The sequence below is a fragment of the Lemur catta genome, chromosome 22 (assembly GCF_020740605.2).
Source record: "Lemur catta isolate mLemCat1 chromosome 22, mLemCat1.pri, whole genome shotgun sequence".
Lineage (NCBI taxonomy): Eukaryota > Metazoa > Chordata > Mammalia > Primates > Lemuridae > Lemur > Lemur catta.
In genome coordinates, this window is record NC_059149.1 from 30,839,980 (window position 1) to 30,860,464 (window position 20,485).

Genomic DNA, 20,485 nt, shown 5'->3' on the forward strand with positions numbered 1-20,485 from the left:
ACTAACAGCACCTCAGCATCGCCCGCTCCTCCCATAAAGTCTGATCAGAAAGCTGGAAGGTGCCCAGGCCCACACCGGGGACCGCCTGGTCATGAACTCAGGGTGAGCACAGTGAAAAGAAAATCCGGGTATCGACCCCAGGACAGACGAGCACTGAGCATTGTCTTCTGCCCAGCTGGACGGCTGACGTCGGTTGTGCCAAAACATCAGGGCTGCTGGGACCAGAGTCCTCTCTGTGAACTTTCAGAGCCCACGAGAACAAAGGCACCACATGGCGGGGGGCGTGTGGGGACGCCCCCGACTAGACAGGGCGCGGCCCTTGGGAGCCGGGTGACTGGGCCCCTGCTGCCTTCCTGGGGGAGGGGACAGGGCCGTTGCTCCCACGCCCGCCGCAGCGATGACGCACTAGGAGTGCGGACACACACAGGCGACCCATGGCTGGCGGCCTGCGCACTGCGGCTCTGCCTGCGTGGCAGAGACAGATCTGTCTCACGTCCCCCATCGATGGTGGAGCCTGTGCCAAGACCGTCTGGGGAGGGAGAAAAGGCTCGCCCCAGTCCTCCGGGTCTCAGGGAGCCTCGTTCCCCATGGGCCTCAGGCAAAGGGCACGTGGACAGGAAAGGTTGGCACAAACGCTGTGCGGACCAACGTGGCAATTCACTGCGCTTTGCAGAAACCGCTCAGGGCTCTGGTCTGCCACCCGGGCCATGTCCTGTCTCGTGCCTTACTCTTTATTAAAGACAAGGAAAGCCTGAGCGTGACTTAAGGAGCTGGAGAAACAAATGATGCAAATTCTATGACGGACTACAAGGAAGTTCCACCTGAGTCCACGGCAGGGCTGATTCGTGGATTTACAAGTTCCCAAACTCCCTCCACCTCCTCGGTGCTACTGGCCCAACACGAAGGCTTTGTTCTCCCTCTTCTCCGCTTTCCCAGAAACTCAGCACGAACATTCACAAAACGGAAGTCATTTGCAAGCCGGCAACAGCCCTAGCACCTCATGGTAGCTCACAGAGAGAGAGAAAATCCTGTTTCTCAATTAATTCATTGCTCATTGTTTTCATTAAAGAAATGAGCAGATGCTCATGCACTGTCTACTGCACGCCACGCAGAAAAGCCCCTGCCTCCCGGTGCCTGGGCTCCAGCGTGAGGGAGGCTGATGACGCGCAGAACAAACCACGAAAACGTGCGCGGGGAGAGGCCTCCCAGGACAACTGCACGCGAGTCTGCAGGAAGGAACCTCGTGTGTGGAGAACCAGCCTCCTGTTCTGCCCAAACGCAGAGTCTAACCGAACCTTCAGTCAGCACCAGGTTTGTGGAATTATTTAAAAAGGAAAGCAGCACAGGCATCGCTTAACTCCACACCTGTGTGCTAAGGAACTCGGGACTCGAATGAAAGCGGAGTTAATGCTCCGGGCAATGGGGCTTTGGAGAGGAGTCCGTGGCTATACCAAGCCTGCTTCCGGCCGGGCCGCGTTCGAAGGCAGCTCTCCTACAAGGCCAGAGACCAATGCGTGCCTGGCCAGAAGTGTGAATGTCGCTTACGCACTCGTAAGACTGCATCCTGTTTTCTCTTTCACTTTTCACATTTCCCCCTGACGAGCACCAGTCCAGATGGAGACTGCAACCCAGACCTTCGCTGCCACCTGGCAGGTGCCTGGCAACCTGGACGCCGTCCCTATCATTGCCCACGGGGCAGGCTGCCCTCCCTTGCCGCTTGGAGGATGTGGGCAGCGGATGGAGGGAGCAGTGTAGGGGCCAGACAGGAGCCCCACGCGGGAGGGGTCACTCTGGGGAAGGAGCAGGTGTCCCCTGCCGAGCCCTGTGGGGAAGCCGTTCCGTGGGGGGCTCTCCGCCTCAGCTGTGCACCGAGGATGTCGCGAGCCGGGACACGTGTCCTCACCAGAACCCAGCCAGCCGCAGCCCCGTCTCCAGAGCCGGGAGGAGTCCATTCCCGCTGCTGAGGAGCCACCGTCCACGGTGCAGAGATCCAGCCGGGGACTGGTCTCCACGGCAGCCCCAACGTCTGGCGAGCACAGCGCCTTCCGATGGCGGAAGGTCGGCCGGTGACAATAAGCCCTGCTGGGTTTTACCACTGCCCAATTCACAGCCACGGCTGAGAGGCGTGTTCTGTCATCTGTTCTGGGAACAGCTGAAGCAGGCTGCAAACCACAGTCAGAAGTTAGTGAAAATGAAGACGCACTTTTCAGCCCTTCCACGTTTGAGGGGCCCGAATGTGTGAGCGAACTGTGGAAGGTTCCCTCGGGGGTCTGCACTTTGCTGCCACACCTTCCTGCAGGACTCGTCTGGTGAGGGGGCACGGCTGTCCCCGGAGCCACACGTCTTTAACTGCCCGAGGGTCGTGCTCCCTGGGCCTTCGGCCAACGTGGGATGAGAAGGGGGCCTGAGGCCCTGTTACCGCCGCAGTCCTGAATTCCGCGCCAGCCGCTCTCCTCTGGCTCTGCCCCTGGGCTCAGCCTCTCGCTCTTCTCTGTGTGACAGGTCCAGGCCTTCCCAGGTCTCCCTCAATCGCCATTTCCTTTCCCTCTGGCTCCTGGGCCTGGCTAACCCGCTAACGCCAGCCCTGTCTGGTCGGCCAGCCCAGCCCTGCAGCTGGGTGGGCTTCACGCCCCGACATCGCAGCCGGAGGGAGGTGTGCTGCCTGGGGGGCAGGTGGCACTTGCTGGGGGGGGGTGTCTCCACCTCCACACAGCGCCAGCTCCCCGAGGGGCACACTATCTGTGCCCATGCACCGTCTGAAACAAATGGGTTTGTAAATACTGTTATTTTATTAATATGACTTATTTTATTTTACTTTTGCCTGCTTTATGGATGCATAATTGATGTGCATTTAGACACCTGATTGATTGTTTACAAACAGCTTATCGATACCCGTGACAGCATCTTTCATTTTAGTGAAACTTCCCCAACTCAGCCATGAGGATTGACGTTTCCAACGTAGCTTTTTAATTTTCAAGCTGTTTCCCAGGGTGAAAGGCTGATGGTGAGAATCCTCTGAGTAAATCCTCTGACCATGTGAAATATAGAGCCTGAAGAAATACCCTTTAAGGGTATGATACAAGTCAGGGCTTTCCAGAGAGACAGAACAGGCTCACACTCCTGAAAATCCAGTCACGGTAAAAAGATAGCATTCCGTAAAACACGGTCTTTAATTTCTAGAAGACCAGGAGTGGGAGGATGAAATACACAGTCATGTTTCTTCAGGTGGAGACAGGTCAACAAAGAAGTAAAATTTAAAACAGAAACGAAAATCATAGTATTGAAAACTGGTTTTCCCGCCTCCAATATGGAAAACACTGAAATATAGAGATACTTTTACCCTATGTGGTAGTAAATATCTATCTTGGAAGATGGAGTTATTATGCACCCTTGAGAGATACGTTGCTGCAGAAATACAGACAATAAAATAAAATAAAGTCTACGGCTGTTTCTTCTGCCACGCTTTGTATAGATTTTCCCTTTGTTTTAATGGCTTCTGGAATCAGTGGTGTCCTGTGTTGAGATAATTTTTGACCCAGAGAAAAATCATTATAATCGAATTTTATACCATTTTCCTTCACAATATCAGTGATATTCCTCCCTAGAGAGATTGGGTGAAATGCATATTTAGACAAGTAAATCTATCCGATAAATCATTTCACAGATGAGAAGGAAACCAGGTGTGAAATGAAAGTTAGATGTTTTCAAAACCACTTCATTAAACGCGGGTCACTAATCAATATGTACTGTTTTTCACAATGAAAGAAAGAGCTGGATGGAGGGACGTCTGTGGCGTGGGTCATGCTGAGTGATGGTGTCTTCTGTCCCCAGCTGCAGTCCTAGGGGCCAGACTGGCAGAGCCCTTGCGGCTCCATCTCCAGCTGCCTCCGAGGCCCGGTGGATGCGCGGGTGCCCTCGGGCCAGGTGGATGCGCGGGCGCCCTCGGGCCAGGTGGACGCGGGTGCCCTCAGGCTCCCAGGCAGACACTGGAGCCTCAACCGTCCGCGTTCGAAACAGATTGTCTAATATGTGTTTTTAAATTCTTACTAAATCGTTCATGCATACGTTTGATACTGAATTTATTATTATATGAATATTAAAATTATATGTTTGCATTTATACAAGGCGAGACAATCTGATAATAACACCAACTTTTATTTTTCAAGCTTGCATGAAGGAACATGCTTAAATGAATCTTATTCTTCAAAATAATCACTTTGGAATGGTTTTGAAAACATCTTGGATTTATTTTCAAGAGCTAGTTTTAGAACCATAAAAAACTCAATTTGTCAAAGTAATCTCTCTCTCTCCCCCCACACACGGACGCATATGTCGACAGAAGACGGCTATTAACTGTTACTGTTCGCATATAGATTCCCAAGTATTTAAATACAAAGGTGAGATGTATTTACGTGGAAAATTACTGAATTCCATGTGCCTTGCTGACAGGAAGCTCCACATGGGACGTGAAGGTCAGCTGTCAGGATTATTCAGGCGTCCCCACCCGTACACTGGGATGGGTTTCCTCTGTTTCCTCCATGCTTCTGCTTTTCCAGACAGGGATTTTTCATTTCTTTGGTATTTTTCATAATCTTATTAAATAGACTATACGACATGCCATTTAAATCCTATTTAGTAAAGAAAGATTATAGATATTTAATACACAATACTTAGAGTAAAACAGGAAAAGGGAGAGATTAATGATGAATCTGCGCTCATGTTTCTTCGAAAACGCGCTTTGCACCTGGACGGCGCCGAGTGACGGCATCTCCTTGCGTTCTCCGTTTCTTCCCAATCTGATCACGGTCCCACAACCGCGACTCTCCCCACGTGGCCGAGAGGAAAGTTCGACTACACAAGCAGGCCAAGATCCGGCAGAAACTTCACATAGAAGCACTTTGGGGTAATTTATTTAGTGTACATTTTTGGAATACAAAATGTACACGGTAAAAATTGTAGTGTATCGTAGTATAATAAATAAGGATTTTAGTCTGAGTTTGGCACTGGTTTTTATCTCCATGAAATCTGTTTTATTTTTATTCTCTCTATAATGACAGCCCTAAAAACAATAAAGTCATTTTCTACTAGGTAATTATTGTTTCCAAGCATTTCTGAAGACCATGAAAGTGCTTAATTGTTCACTTGCTCATAAGAGGCAATAAACAGATATTGGTGAGTATGTGAGTAATGGTTTCTTAAAGTGTTTTTTTAATGCAGTGATTGCAAAGCTCATTACTTCCCTATGTTTCCACTTCACTCTGTTTTCACGCTGCCCTTTCTCATCAGGGCAGAGCAGAGAGGTGGTCCCCAGACTTACCGAGGGGCCGGAGCAAGTGGAACAGGCCACCCGACAGGCAAGCCGAGGCTGTGCCCCGCCGCCCACACGCTGTCCCAAGGCCACCGCGCCCGGACGGTCGGTGCTCAGAGCCCCGCAGGGCTCATGCAGGCAGGCCGTCCATGCTGCCCTCCGCGCCCACAGACTGCGCGGGGAGCAGAGCGTGCCGGGATCCGAGGGCGTCTCAGGAAGGCCCAAGGCGTGGCTGTCAGAGAGTGTTGGGAAAAGCTCCACTCAGGGGCCACGAAGCCAGAGGCAAAGAGCACCGAGGGTCCACAGCTTTCTTTGAAAAATAATCGTGAAGCTTACCTGAATAAGGTATCCAAGGTTGTTGCTTCGCTTGAATACCTCAAAAACTGCGAGTGGTCGAAGTTAACGAGGCCAAGATCTTACCGCGATGACCTGATGGAGCGCGGTTTGGATCCGGTGTGTTTCCTTCACTCTAGGACCCACCGTGAACTCTTCCCTCTCAACGTGCACCAACCGCGGGGTGGGCACCGTGTGGCGTAAGCTCTGCAACGCGCCATCTCCTGCAGCCCTCGCCACTCTGGCATCCAGACGGAACGCGAGCCCTTCCTGGGTGTGGCGCTGCACCCTCCCACCCCTCCCGTGACACGCCTTCCACTCCCAATGCCGTTGATGTGAACACAGTTCGCCCTGTTCCTCCCCCAGCTGCCCTTCAGACTCCTTGCTGTGTCCGCGGCGTCCCAGACCCGCGCTCTGCAGACCAGCTCGCTCTTCCACACTGTTCTTTCATAGCTGCTCCCCTTCGCCCTACGTGCCATGCGGCAGACTTCGCTGCTCGCTGTTTTATGGGCTTCTCTGGGCCGTGCATATTCATGGTGTCACATAAATAATAATAATGCAGTGAAATATCAGGCAGGGATGTTTACGTGAGGTGGTAAATCTTCAAAGGGGTGAGGATGGTTTTCCGTAAGAACGAAAGAACATTGTGAGCCTGAAGCCTAGAGCCCTAAGACGATTAGTGAATTTACATTAACGACTGATTTGCTTTGCAGCAATGAATCACGTTTATAGATCTGCACACCGAGCAACAGAGACTGAGGCTGGACACAGGAGTCGCTGCATAGACACTGAAACCTCACTGCAATCTATCAAACTTGGATATTTAAAATGCAGTCACCCTCCAAATGTTGGCACTTAAATTTTTTTCTCCTATCCAATACTTTACAAAAGTTAGATGTGTTTATTTTAAGGCACCTCGATAACAGATTTTATTCTAAGAAAGAGGAAAGTGATCTATAAAAGACAAAAGCACCATGCAAAAGGCACAAGGTATCGGATGCAATTAGGAAAGTTGCCAAGTGCCTGGAGAGCACGTCAGGAGAGGAGAGGTGCAGGGGAGCCCCGCTCCCCCCAGGACACAGACTGGGCACCTGCAGGTGCTCCCCCGGCAGGTCAGAAAGGGCGCCCTTTACCTGTGGCTCTGATGGTGGAGGTGATGTCGGAGGGCGTCATCATGGGAATACATTCATCATCTTGGGAGTAGCCGGCCTGGATGGCGCGAAGGTAGCTGTGGCTCCGTGTTCGGAAACACCCCGGGAGGTCGAGAGCGTCCATGGCCTGAGACTCGACTTCGCTGAAGACGGATTCGCACACCGACTCGAACTGCCCGTTGATCTCCGCTTCGCTCACCTGCAAGGGGCGAAGGCGCGGCTGACGCCCGGGCTCGGCGCAGCCACCACCGCCATGTTCCCAGAGAGCAGGGCGGCGGATTCATCCCACGACACTCATTTGCAGTGTGGTATTTTCAGCACAATCTGAAACCAGCGTGGGGGATCTGCTAAGCTGGGGAAGTGGCCGCTTGGGATTCTCCTTGCGGAAGACCTAGGGAACAGCCGCTTTTAAGAGGCTGATGAAATTCCTGGGACCCACAGGCAAACCTCAGGGTGTGGCTGGCGGTTATTACCCAGTTCAGGAGAGACAGCGCTTTCCGAAGCTCAGCTCAGCACCTGGTGCAAAGCAAGTGCTCAGCCCTCGGTTCTCCTTCCTCTCCCCAAATGCCTCCTCCCCTCTCCCAGCCATTTACAGCACAGATGACTCTGGGGAAGGAGGCTGTGCAAGAGCTTCAGCTACTTTTAGTTCTTCGGGATCGGAGAGCCTGCGTCTACCCATTGCCATGGAAACTAATCACAAATCTGGCATATAAGCTCATCTCCTCCTCACCACCACAGCGGCACGAATCCGAGCCCAGATGAGAAAGAAATGGCTGCTTCGGTGTTTTGTTCACATGAGATAAGCTGCTCTGCCTAAATTCTAGGTCCCCCTCCTTTAGCCTAGGATATTAGCATAAGTCACTTCCTTTGACAGTTCAGCAGGGACAACAATTATTTCCCAGCCTGTGCTGTGATTTCCAGGTTTGGAGTCACCCTGGGAACCTGCTGTTGCAACTATATTTGAAGAATGTCATCCTGGCTTTGGGGCGTGGGGATCCAGGCTGATGTGCCCGGGCCCAGCTGCCAGGTGAGTCACGGGCCTTGCTCAGGGCGGCTGGATCGGAGACCACACACTGTCCTGGGGTTTCCTGATGGTGACACTTGTGTGTGTCCCATCAGCCAAATCTGGAGATTTTAAATGGAAATCTAATAAAGGGAACTATAGGACTAGAACAATGTTGAAGAGACCAGGGGGAGGAGGAATGAGAATTTTGAGAATGAAAACCTGAAACGGGGCCGGTAACAGGCAGGGGAGCTCACAGGCCCCGGGGCCCAGCTCTGTAAGCGACTCCCTCCCTGGCTGGGAGGAACTTTGGTAAGTGACTCCTCGACCCCAGTTACTCGTAGACTCTGGGCAGCCCCCTGGGGTGTGTCTTACACGGGTGAACACACGTGTGCACATGGGGACGCTTGTTCATGATGCACGTGAGCAAGGGCTGGGCTCTCAGGCAGCCTGTCTCCCCTGGGGCAGCGCTGGTGGGGCCGACCACGTGCCCCCTTCACACTCAGCCTTGTCCTCTGTCTGGTGGGCGGAATGCTATCACCTGCCCCTTGGGACTGTCCCCGGCACCAGCGTTGGAGCTGAGCACTGACGCCCATCGGTTTACAAACTCAAGGTGAGCTGGAGCAGCATTTCCACAGGCAGTTAAAATAAGTTATGTGCTTAATTAAACTTGTAAAACCCTACTCATATTTGTCCTGCAGTACGGGGTGACTGAAATGAACAGGGCCTGCTCACTCGGTCATCGCACATAATCTCGCTGTCCTCCAAGGGTGGGGTGCAGGGTCCCTTCCCCTCGGAACCGTCCTGTCTCGGGGCTTGATTAGAGCTCGGCGGCTCCAGGGCACCACGGATCCTACTTGGGGCCTTGGAGCCTCCAGAAGTAGGTCCTGACCTGGAGTGAGCCTGAGGAATGGGGCACTCGGGGTGTCACCAGGCACCACGGCCAACATTCGTCCTCCCTGGGGACCTTCTATGACAATCAAGAGGACATGGCTGAAAGCCGGACAGCCAGAGCCCTTCCCTGGCCCTGTTTCATCGGAACAAAGTCCCCAGTAAAAGGAAGATGGCCTGCACTAGATCAAGGACAGAGGCCGCGATGACCAGTTTATCAGCCATTGCTTACTAAGAAGAAATCAACGTAGAAATGGTATAGAGTCATAAATGTCAGAAAAATTAACCTTTAAAGTTCATGGGTTTTCAATCAGTCAAGCTGACACCAGGCAGGAGCTTCTGCATGCTCTGTTCTGTGTATAAGATGCAGACTGGGGCTCATTTCTCCCCGGCAGCCTGGGCCTCGGGAGGGGACAGAGGGGACCCCCACCTGGCTCTGGGAGGGGACAGAGGGGACCCCCACCTGGCTCACACAGCTGGCCTGGCTCAGGGTGCTGACGGCCCTCATGTAGCTCTGGTTCCGGGAGCGGAATTTCGGGGAGTTGTAGTTGGTGGTGGGGTCCAGGCTGTGACCGATGGGCACGTCACTTGCAGCTTGCAGGTAGCTCTGGCTACAGGAAAAGAGAAAGGAGAAAAGGCGTCCGTGAGCCGGCACCGAGGGGAGAGACGGGAGAGATCACTCCGGCCCGCGCTGAGAGGCTGCCGTGAGGCTTTGCGCTCTGCGTTGGTCTGACGGAGGCTCTGCCTCACGTCTATCAGGTTCACATTTACAAACGTGAGATTCATCAAGGTAATAGGGCAGGCTATTTGCAAAACTGCCTTTGAAGCCTGAGTTTTTATGGCCAGGTAGTGAACTCAGGGTCATTCCACATTAACAAAGTGCCGAAGGCCCCTGTGACTCACGAGCACAGTGGCGGACGCAGCTCCTGGATTTGAGCCGCGAGCTCCGGGAGCCTCATAAATATCATGTCAGCTTTTGGCAACTTTACACGCTCAGAAAAATAAAAGAAAAAAGAAAAGGTTCACTTTCAGTTTTAACTTATGCAAAGCTGTCCAGATTATGCAACACAGGCAAATAGGAGAAGATGGAGGAACCAAATCGTTCCTTTGATCATTTTCTTCCAAACTCCCTCAGAGATCAATGCTCTCTGGTCTCTCTCTTGCTGTTTTATAAAGTGCTAAGAGCAGGGACAGTCTAGCTTAGCTTAAATTTCTAGCTACTTGGACCCCTTTCAAGTTTTATTGACAATCTTTCCACAATGCAATGAAAATCCATTTTTAAAAAAAATCAAAACTAGATTAATATGGATAGAAATGATTAATCATTCTTCTTTCCTGATTTGGACCATCGTGGGGACATTAAATACGTTAGAACACTGCATAAGCCCATGTATAAAAATGTATGTAAACAGTAGGTGGCCAATCCTGACTCCACAGTCAGGTGTTGAAGTGTGTCCTTTTTTTGCAAAGTAAACTCTTGGTGTAAATTTTCTCTGTAATTTACTTCTCTCTTTAAAAATGGGACATCAGAGAAAAAATTGGACTCTATAAATTCTTATTAAGTGAAGCTCATGAATTATAGATCTAAAGTCATTCTTTCTGCTAAAAATTTTTGCTTTAAAAGACAGTGTATAACATAGTCCGAGAGAGAGAGAGAGAGAGAGAGAGAGAGAGAGAGGGGGGGGGGGGGGGGGGGGAAGAAATCAGTTTTAAGCCGCCTCTAACTTCAGTGTGTAGAAATGGGGTGTCTTCCACCCACTCTCACCCACGCCCACTGCTCCTGGCGTGGTCGGGTTGAGACGGCAGCTCTGGAGCAGGTTTGGGGACCTGCCCTGCACCAGCCAGGGGTGCAGCACAGGTGAGCAGACACCCGTCCGGCCACCTGGCTGTCCCCACCTGGGCAGAGCAGGTTCAGCGGAGCAGCAAATGTCAGCAGCACCTTGAGACTGTCTGGAGTTTTGGGTTCAAGTTGACCTTGATAAATGGACTCGTCCATGGCCCTGCAAATGGCCCTGCAAGGTTAGCTTCCCTCGCACACACGTGTGCATGCGTGTGAGTGTTTCATACCACACATGCTGGGGAACGAGCCCAAGCTCTGGTGTGGCCTCATGTGGACGCTCTGGGCCCCGACTCAGGCTGTGGACTGGACTCAACTTTGTCTTTGCAGAGACACAAACTTCCTGCATCTCTCCTCGCCCTGTGTTTCCCTGAGATTGCTGGGGCCACACCCTGCGTGTCTACCAGCAAGCGCTTTTCTTCCAGCATAACAGCTCTCCCTTCTGAATAAAACCACATTGTCATTTTAATTCTCAAATTAAAGTTGCTTCCTAGGCTGAAGAAACCCACTAGAAGGCCTCGTGTCCTCTCTGTCCCAGTGTTTGGTGTCTACCCAGCACCGGCAGTGACTGCAGGGACAGCCTCAGCGCCCCAGCTGTGGCCCTCGGGAGGGGGTGGGGGTGGCAGCACTCACACCTGCACCAGGTACTCTCTCACCTTCCATAATTCTCTTTATTCCAAAACCAGGTAAACGTTGCCACTGCAGAATACTAATAATCTTTGTTTTAACACAGACTCACAGTAGTGACCATCTGCTCCGCGCCATCGTGTCAGAGACTCGACTGGGAATCTGCACTGTCCTGACCCACTGAACCTCCGCCCTAATCCTACAAAGCAGGTCTGCAGAGACCCCGTGCCCGGTGGGCGGCGCCAGCGTCAAGTCCCGCCCGGCCCAGGCGAGGGCTGCAGAGCTCTGCTCCGAACCGCTGCCTGGCTGCAGAATTCACGCTTTCGCCCCAAGATAGCAGCTGCCGAGTCACAGAACCAGACAGTCCAGTCCCATCCTCTATCACAACACCATTTTTAAATAGTTAAAAAAAAATCCAAATCTCAGCCTCACTAGGCTTAACAGAGACTTCTAAAAATTACTATAATGGTTTAGCATTTTATACTAGAGCATCCGAGATGGCTGCAATCCTTATAAATCCCAGTGTGGAGACCGGAGACCAGGAGCTGAGGCTGGGAGGCCCCGTCGAGATCTGGAGCAATGACGCGGCCCCCACCAAGCAATGACAGGGCTCCAGCCCCCAGGGACCTCTTGATCCAAGGATTCTCCGCTCCTCCCTGAAATACCCACCTGGGAAAACCCAGGCCGTGTGGAGCTGCCCTTCACCCCCAGGAACATTCCCTCCCAGCAGTGACTCCTGCTCCGACTCCCAGAGACTGGGAGAGGCTTTGCCAGACACACCTGGGGCAGCGCAGAACATTTTAAAGGGAAACCACACACAGTTTTCTAAAATAACATGAAAATATTTCTGTTTTAGTTTTTGCCTTTCACATGTTGCTCACATTGGATGACCATCCGTGCACAGATGAGACCAGAAACCTCCTCTGGAAAGCTGTCAGCGTAAGAAAGTAATCGAATGACAGACAGTAACAGGTTTCCTGATAGTCTACCCTTTTCCTTCCATTTGCAAATTGTCCCAGGGTTGTTTGCTGACTTGAGGGCTCAAAGCGTCTTCTGTGACTTTGGATCATTATAAAACAAATTTGCGTAACAAAACATATGGCTGAGCCAGCCTCTGCCCCCAGCTATTTAGATCAGTGTAAATGTGCTCCAAACTATGCAAAGTCAACCATCTCCATTGTCTTTACAAAGACAGTGCGGACCCTGTGCGGGCTGCATTGCAGTGAAATTTAAGAAAACTTCTTTTTCACACTAAATGTGCTCATTCCAGATACAGAGGGCATCTTTTCATTTATGTAAGTGGAATCTGACATCCTGAGAGGGTCGCGGAGGGTGTGGGGAACAGATGCAGACGCCCAGTCAGAGCTGTGGGGGCCGCACGGCAGGTGGTGAGGAGGAAGAGCCACCCCTCCTCTGGGTGAGCCAGAGAGGGACCGATGCCCACGGAAGGGGGCTGAGAAGACAGGACGGGGACCGATAAGCTGTTAGTGGATTTGGGGGCAGGAACCTGATTGCAGTAAGTACAGGTAAGAAAATGGAAGTGTGAGTGACAATTTTGGACAATTTGTCCCATCTGTCAGTGAAGAGCAGAGGTCAGAGGTAATTTGAGAAAGGCTAGTCGCTTTCTGGGGCTGATCCTCTTTCTTTTTATCTGCGTAGGGTTCACTGAGCATTTTGGGTCTGTGGGTATTTTTAAAACTCAATTTGTGAAGAATTTGGCCATGGTTTCTTCAAAAACTTTTTGCCATATTCTCCCATTTTCTCCCCCTCATTCTCTAATTACAGGTATGTCAAGTTACCTTTTATTATTTCAAATATTATTGAGGCTCTGTTCTTTTTTTCAATATGTTACCTCTATTTTCTTCATAGTTGATATCTATTGATTTATTTTCAAATTACTAAACATTTTTTTTCTGCTATCTCCATCTGCTCTTAGACCTATCCAGTGAATTTTTTACTTCAGGTATTGTGCTTTTCTGTTCTTGAAATCTCAATTTTGTTCTTAATCATAGCTCTCCTCTCTCTGCTGAGTCTCCACATCTGTTCTCTCATCGAGACCACCTGTTCCTTTAAGACCTTGAACCTTGTAATAGCTGTTTTTATGTAATTAAAGACCTTGTAATGGTAGCTTTAAAGTTCATTGCAGTGGGTTCTGCCATCTGGGGCACCTCAGGCCAGATGTTTTGATTGTCATCATCTTTTTCTTGCTTAGGGTTCTCACTTTGCTACAACTTTGCATTTTTGTGGGAGGGTAACGGTTGTCTTTTGCAGGAGGGTTTGTTCAATGTAAGCTATTATTCCAGAGCTAGAATTCCTTCTTATTACATTTTTAATAAATTGTGTCACGGTGGTGGGCATTTGTTATTTGTTTGGTTAATGTGCACGTCACTTCTTTTGTTGCTATGGTTGTTTGCTCCTTAGGAAACCGCCGTGGAGGCAGAGTTGGGTCCCATCATGGGGCCAAACGTTGGTCTTTCCGTTCCCAGCCACCCTGGAGCCGAGGTGGCTCACACGGCTCAGGTCCCCCCAGGAGGACGCACTTTCCCCAGACCCTGAGGGGGAGGCTGGAAACGTGAAGTAGAGCCCAGGCTGTTGCTGGCACCTGTGGCGGCAGCTACGTCTATCCCGCCAGGTGGGTGCGGTTCAGACTGCAGCGTCCCTGTCCTGCCCAGGCTGTCAGCAGCACCAGCTGTTCACCAGACTCGTTCTGAAGTGCAATTTATCCTCCTGGCTACAGAGACTTCACACAGGTTCTCTTGCCCCACTGGAGATGCTCGGGGAGACTTCCCGCCTTGCCAGCAGTTTCTTTTCTGCTTATTCAAAGACTCCATTTCTGTCTCCTTAAGAGACTAAGATAGAGGCCGGGCGCGGTGGCTCACACCTGTAATCCCAGCACTCTGGGAGGCTGAGGCAGGAGGATTGCTTGAGCCCAGGAGTCTGAGACCAGCCTGAGCAAGAGCGAGACCCCGTCTCTACTAAAAATAAAAAATTAGCCGGGTGTAGGGGCACAAGCCTATAGTCCCAGCTACTCGGGAGGCTGAGGCAGGAGGATCACTTGAGCCCAGGAGCTGAAGGTTGCTGTGAGCTACAATGACACCACTGCACTCTACCCAGGGTGACGGAGCGAGACTCTGCCTAAAAAAAAAGAGTACTGATACAGTTTACATACGATCCCACAGGAACCGTGTGTGATGATACCCCGTGTCCCCTCGATCACGCACACCCATGTCCCAGCGGGAGCTGTGACCGAATCCACACAACCGGGTCTTCTCAGATCCACCTGGCTCTGCTAACGGCTCCCTGGGGCCTGTTTTTACTGAAAACACTGCTGATTCTGAGACCTTTCAAGCCACACATCACAAAAACTAGCCTATTTCGAATATTTGTATCAGGAATTGCTGAGTGTAACTAGAATGGAAGGCAGCAATTTAAGCCTTTGACATTCAACATTTCTGAGGCCTATTTTTAAAAATCCAATTTGCTAACATCTTTCCCGATAATTTATTTTTCCACAAAAGACAAAAAGAGGAGCCCGGTGTTGGTGAACTGTGTGTGAAGAGTCAACACAAACAGAGAGTAATTCGGAAGGATAGAGACCAGCGTCGGGTGGGGCCGGAGCAACATGGGCTCTCTAAAAAGAGGGGTTTTTTCACTGCTGTTAAAATGCTCTCTCAAAATATGTTTACTTAGAAAAATGAGTTCTTCATCTAACAAACACTCCCGAGGGGCCGTGACGGCAGCGGGGCCGTGGGCCTCACACAGCTGGCTGTGCCCCACACGGATGCCGGCAGAATTCAAGTTCTGAAGGACGTATTTAAAGAGAACCAGTGTCTTTCTAAAACTCTTATTTTTCTCAAATTGCTTTATGTTTTAACTTGTGAAATATATTTCTAAGACAATATAGCAATATTATGCTCAAGGGTATGAATTAGATTCCCCTTTAAGCAAAGGAGACTTAAAAATCAGAAAAGAATGATGGGTATTATTGTTAGTTTGTTTGCTTTTATCATGAACAAGTTTTTAATTTTATGAATTCGAGTTGATCAATATCTTACAGTTTCTTCCCATTGGATCATGTTTAGATACCTCTGCTCCATCCCAAGCTTATAGAATATTTATATATATGTGTGTATATATATATATATGAATCATATATATATGATTTTATGCTTATATATTTAATTCATCAGAATTTATCTTTACATATGATATGAAGAAGTCTTTGAAATAAGCTCTCCTTCTTCTAAAAATTTAAAGTGATATCTCCACCAGAGAATGACTCAGTCATGTTCAAAATTATTAGAGCTTTGACTTTTTAATTCAACTATGCAGGAAAAAAAGCAAAGGCTTCCAAGTGAAATTATTTAGTATACCTTTCATCACACCCAAAATTGAATTGGTTATTCGAGTATCTCAAATACTAATACATAAGCAAGTCCAATATCTCAAATACTAATGCATAAACTAATTTAAAAATGCAGTAAATTGGATTCAGTAGTGACTTGAAATTTGCATTTCAATTAGCTGACAATAACTGCGTGGTGCTCTGCACAGGGGCAGGGTCTGAGCACAGCCAGGGTTCCGCCAGGCCAGGGTTGGACCTTCCTCACCACCCCACACAGCTGCTGAGCCCATGTGCGCCCAGCCACCAGGACAGGTGTGACAAGGTGTTTGCTTCTTTGTTTTTCTTTTATTTCTCCTTTGAGAGTGAGAGGCTTTCTACCGATGTGCGCTGCTTTAGAGAACACAGCAGAGTGTAAGTGAAAGTACTCACATGTATAATAGGATATACATTAAATCACTAACGAGAGGATGGATTTCTTTTTCTCAGTTTAACATCAGGAAGACAAGACAGTTTCCAGCAGAATAATCCTGTCATTGTTCCAAGAGGCGGGGCATTTTGAAGTGTGTATCTGCAGCCCCCACAGGAGTTCTGTGCTCTGTGCTCTGAAGGAGGCCTGAGAACAGCCGATTACAGACCCCACCTTCTTCCTGCCCTTCAGCCAGGCAGAGTCAGAAGGAACCGCGGACGCAGTGAACCTTACGCGGCCCAGAGCGCACGGAAGGTGCCTCGAAGCTCCAAGGTGCCGATGGGATAATCTGATGACAGGAACCTGAACCCAGGCCTATCGAGTTAAGATTAAAGCATCATCACTGAGTTCATCTTGCCATGCCATTTGCATGCTTAAACACTGCCAATGTTCGCAGAGGTTATTTGTCCGTGCCGAGAGGAGAATGAAACCTATGGAGATGAGCACATGGTCCGCCTTGTTTTTAGCATTTGAATCCTCAGCACCTTAGCGGATGTTGTCCACAGCTGACCGGCCCCTGCTGGGAGGTGCTGCCCTGCAGAGAAGGGGAAACTCCCAGCGCACAGTGAGACCCAATGATCTTCAAGTATATTTTAAATACGGTTTCAGAATGATCAATTTTGTTTAAAACAGCCTTTGAGTATAAAATAAACTCTAGAATAAAGATGGTCTATTTATGTAATTTACTGGCAAAATGCCAGATTACGTTAACTTGGATGATCTCCATGTCTTGCCTCCAGCAGCTGTGAGAGCCCGTGGGTGCCAGGGGTCAGAGGTCACCGTCAGGTGCCGGTGTTGCCCGTACCTGGCAGGGCTGCCTCCGCTGTTGTCACACTGTGGTGTCAGACTTGGGGGAAGAATGGTTCGAGCAGTTAGAGAGAGAGGCTCACACAGTACCCCGACATTTGCTGGACTGGTCAGCGAAGCGGTGGGTCACTGGGTAGATGCAGGAGTGGACCCACCTGCCAGGTGTCTCTGCGGAGAGCGGACGGTGCCCTGGGGGCCAGAGCAGGAGCCGGACGGGCCGCTGGTGGGTGCACATTTCATTTATCTTCCCCCGATTTTATCAGGCTCAAGGCGGTGGCATGTGCGCTGGTCAGGTGCCACTCCTGATGGGGTCCCACCGGGGCAGGAAGAGTCTGGCCAGCTTGCAGATGACACTGATGCGCGGCCTGGCCTCTTCCTCCCTCTGTCGGCTTCTGGAAGGAGTTTTAACTACATCAGGTGATGACGTGGGTTTTATAAACGTGACGTTCTAACAGCGTCCCTGAGGACCTCGTGCAGGACTCTGGGCCAGTCCCCAAGGTAAAGAGAGGAGGGTGATGACACGGTGTCCCCCACCAAAGGACGAGGGTACAGTAACACCGCGGGGAGAGGCAGCAGTGACGGTGGGCCAGGGTGGGGCAGGGAGGAGGAGGAGCCCTGTTTGCATGAAAACACTGTGCATAACTGCTAGAAATACCCAATCCCTGCAGTGTAAGTAGTCACCCACCACACTTAGGAAGCACAGGTGTTAGATGGTTTGCTTTCTTATTTTCGTGGTTTAACATGTAGAGTCATGAAGCGAATCACATGTTTAAAAGAGAAGGCTCAGAGATGCTGCCTGTGCAGGGTTCGGAGCCGCTGGCTTGAAGGTGGGCGGCAGAGCCCCCAGACCTGCCAAGCACGACGGCCACACCGTGTGTTTCCTCCCCAGGAGAGGTTTCAGGTAACCGGCAATTCCCAAGATGCCGTCAAGAGCCCCAAATACAAGGGGGCGAGACCTGTCCAGCCCAGTCCCTCCCTGCTGAGCAGGTGGTCACGGACTTGCCTCTACCCCAGCAGTTTCCCCCACAAACCTCCCCACAGCAAGTGCTTCCGAGACGTCTCCTTCCAGCAAGTCCACGCGCGCCTCAGGGCCGGACTCCGGCTTTGTTCCCAGCCACTCTTCCCACAGCCTCCCGCGGGGGCAGAGCCCAGACGGCCTGGGGTGCGCCCTGGTCCCCGGCACCAGGCACCTCCCGCTCGGCATTCTGACACCACAGCTCTTGAATTTAGCTGAACTAGGTAAAAGAGTTATGGTTCAGATTTATAAGATTTGGTTGCAATTGAAAGTTTCAATTTTTCATCCAGCAAGTTAACGGTGACGAATTATTGGATTTATCAGACGAAATCACACCAGCATCAGCTCGTCACCCTGGACACCCGGCACGGTGGAGAATGACACAAAGACGGCATCTCCGCCTGCAGCGCCACCGTCGCTCGAGGGCGCGGTAATTAACAACTCGCAGGCTACACTGGCGAGGCACCGAGAGGCTACCTCACTCCGTCGTTTCCGCTCACCGGGACGACGCGCAGCCTGCGGCGGGGAAGCCGGGCCGTACCAGGCAGCCCTCGTTGCCCACACCCCAGCCGGCTGGCGGGACCAGGATGCGCAGCCACGTGGTGGCTGGGGAAGCCAGTCCTGCTTCCATAGTTCACGTGGATGGCTGATTTCCCCGAGTTTTACCTGCTCATACATTGGAAACCGGTTAAATTTATTAATATTGGATCTTTGGTCAATTATATAAAGCATATGGCATTATATCTGCTAAGCCAGTCCACTTTCTCCCCCTGATGTTGCCTAGAAATGCACTTGTGAGGTTACAGCAAACATAGCCCGTGATTGTCACTCACGCATGCGCGCCCGCCCCAGGTGCGCGCACTCACACAGACACTCGTGCCCGCCCCAGGTGCGCGCACTCAGACACGCGCGCCCGCCCCAGGTGCGCGCACCCACACAGACACTCGTGCCCGCCCCAGGTGCGCGCACCCACACAGACACTCGTGCCCGCCCCACGTGCGCGCACCCACACAGACACTCGTGCCCGCCCCACGTGCGCGCACCCACACAGACACGCGCGCCCGCCCCACGTGTGCGCACTCACACAGACACTTGCACCTGCCCCAGGTGCGCGCACTCACACAGACACGCGCGCCCGCCCCAGGTCCCGCCCCAGGTGCGCGCTCCCACACAGACACGCGCGCCCGCCCCACGTGCGCGCACCCACACACACGCGCGCGCCCGCCCCAGGTGCGCGCACCCACACAGACACGCGCGCCCGCCCCAGGTCCCGCCCCAGGTGAGCACACCCACACAGACACGCGCGCCCGCCCCACGTGTGCGCACCCACACACACACGCGCGCCCGCCCCAGGTGCGCGCACCCACACAGACACGCGCGCCCGCCCCAGGTGCGCGCACCCACACAGACACGCGCGCCCCGCCCCAGGTGCGCGCACCCACACAGACACGCGCGCCTGCCCCAGGTGCGCACTCATACAGACACTCGTGCCCGCCCCAGGTGCGCCCACTCACATAGACACGCGCGCCCGCCCCAGGTGCGCACACCCACACAGACACGCGCGCCCACCCCACGTGCGCGCACTCACACACATGGAAACATGCTCGCCCTGGGGAGGGTAATTCCACTCATCCGGAAGAGCCGCCGTGTCCCACTGACTGTAAAACTGGACGTAGGAGTTGCCCGAGCAGATTTCCTTAATTACTGTGTAATAAATAAGGAACCAAAGGGCCAGTTGTTCTTTTATAAAAAAAGGACTTGGAAACTGTCGGCCAGGGGTCTAATATTTCCAACTCGGGAGCTTAGTTTGAGCTGACAACTGGCTCCTGGTTCCGTCCTTGTGAGGGGAAGTATCTGAACAGCGAAGCCGCGTTCAGAGGGGAAAAGCAGGTGGTCTCCCTTACGTTTGGTGGTCTCCAAGTGGCCTCTGTCCGAGGGCCTTCAGCAGGGGCTCCGGCCGCAGGGATGTCTTGGGTGACGTTTTGGGGCTGGAGTCCGACTCCCCGCTGTCCTCGTCCCCCATGGCTTTGATGTAACTCCCGCTCCTCATCCTCCGGCAGGGGATCTCCTCCTCCTTGCCGCCCATGGGGTAGCCCCCCCACTCGTCCTGGGGCACCTGGGGGGCACAGACACAAAACTCGCATCACTCCTGCCATTCAGATCGTGTTCCTGGCGCTTTGGGGGACACATTCTCTGCAATTCCTTGAAGACACAGCTCGTCATGGTCATTTGTCATTTAAACTTAGATGCATAAAAATAGATGCTTCTTAGCACTCGCCATTTGAATCCTAAAAGGACATTAAGATGACATTATTGTTATTTCCCATTATGAAAGTGATAGACAAGCATTGTGCAAAGAGTGAGAAAACGAAAAGTAGAAGAAAAACCCTTGTCATCTTGGTGGGCAACGCAAACCACCGCTAACATTTAGATGCATCTCCCTTCAGTATAAAAGAGAATTAAAATTTGAGAAAACTGAAAAAAGAAGAAAAGGGAGAGAAAAAGAAGAAAACGAGGAAGAAAGTGCCTGCATTGTTGTACATTTATCCCTTAGGTGCAAGATAATAAAGGAGTGAGGTTACTCTAGAAGCCAAACTATACCATATATGCAAAATCCCTGCAGTCCGAAAAGAAAAAGGATATCGTGCCTAGTCACAACACATGCTGCTTGGTAGAGGACTGAACACCTGTACATGTTATCT

General features: G+C 51.4%; 1 protein-coding gene across 2 annotated transcripts in view; it reads right to left on the reverse strand.

Annotated features, from left to right (window-relative positions):
- Window positions 1–20,485, reverse strand: part of DLGAP2 (DLG associated protein 2) — a 180,061-nt gene that overhangs the window by 30,198 nt on the left and 129,378 nt on the right. For both annotated transcript variants that reach the window (XM_045535286.1, XM_045535285.1), the window contains exons 3-5: window positions 19,688–19,899; window positions 9,150–9,297; window positions 6,775–6,991 (exon numbers count right to left, since the gene is read on the reverse strand). In XM_045535286.1, coding sequence (XP_045391242.1) covers window positions 6,775–6,991; window positions 9,150–9,297; window positions 19,688–19,899 — 577 coding nt within the window. The remainder of the gene's footprint in view (window positions 1–6,774; window positions 6,992–9,149; window positions 9,298–19,687; window positions 19,900–20,485) is intronic.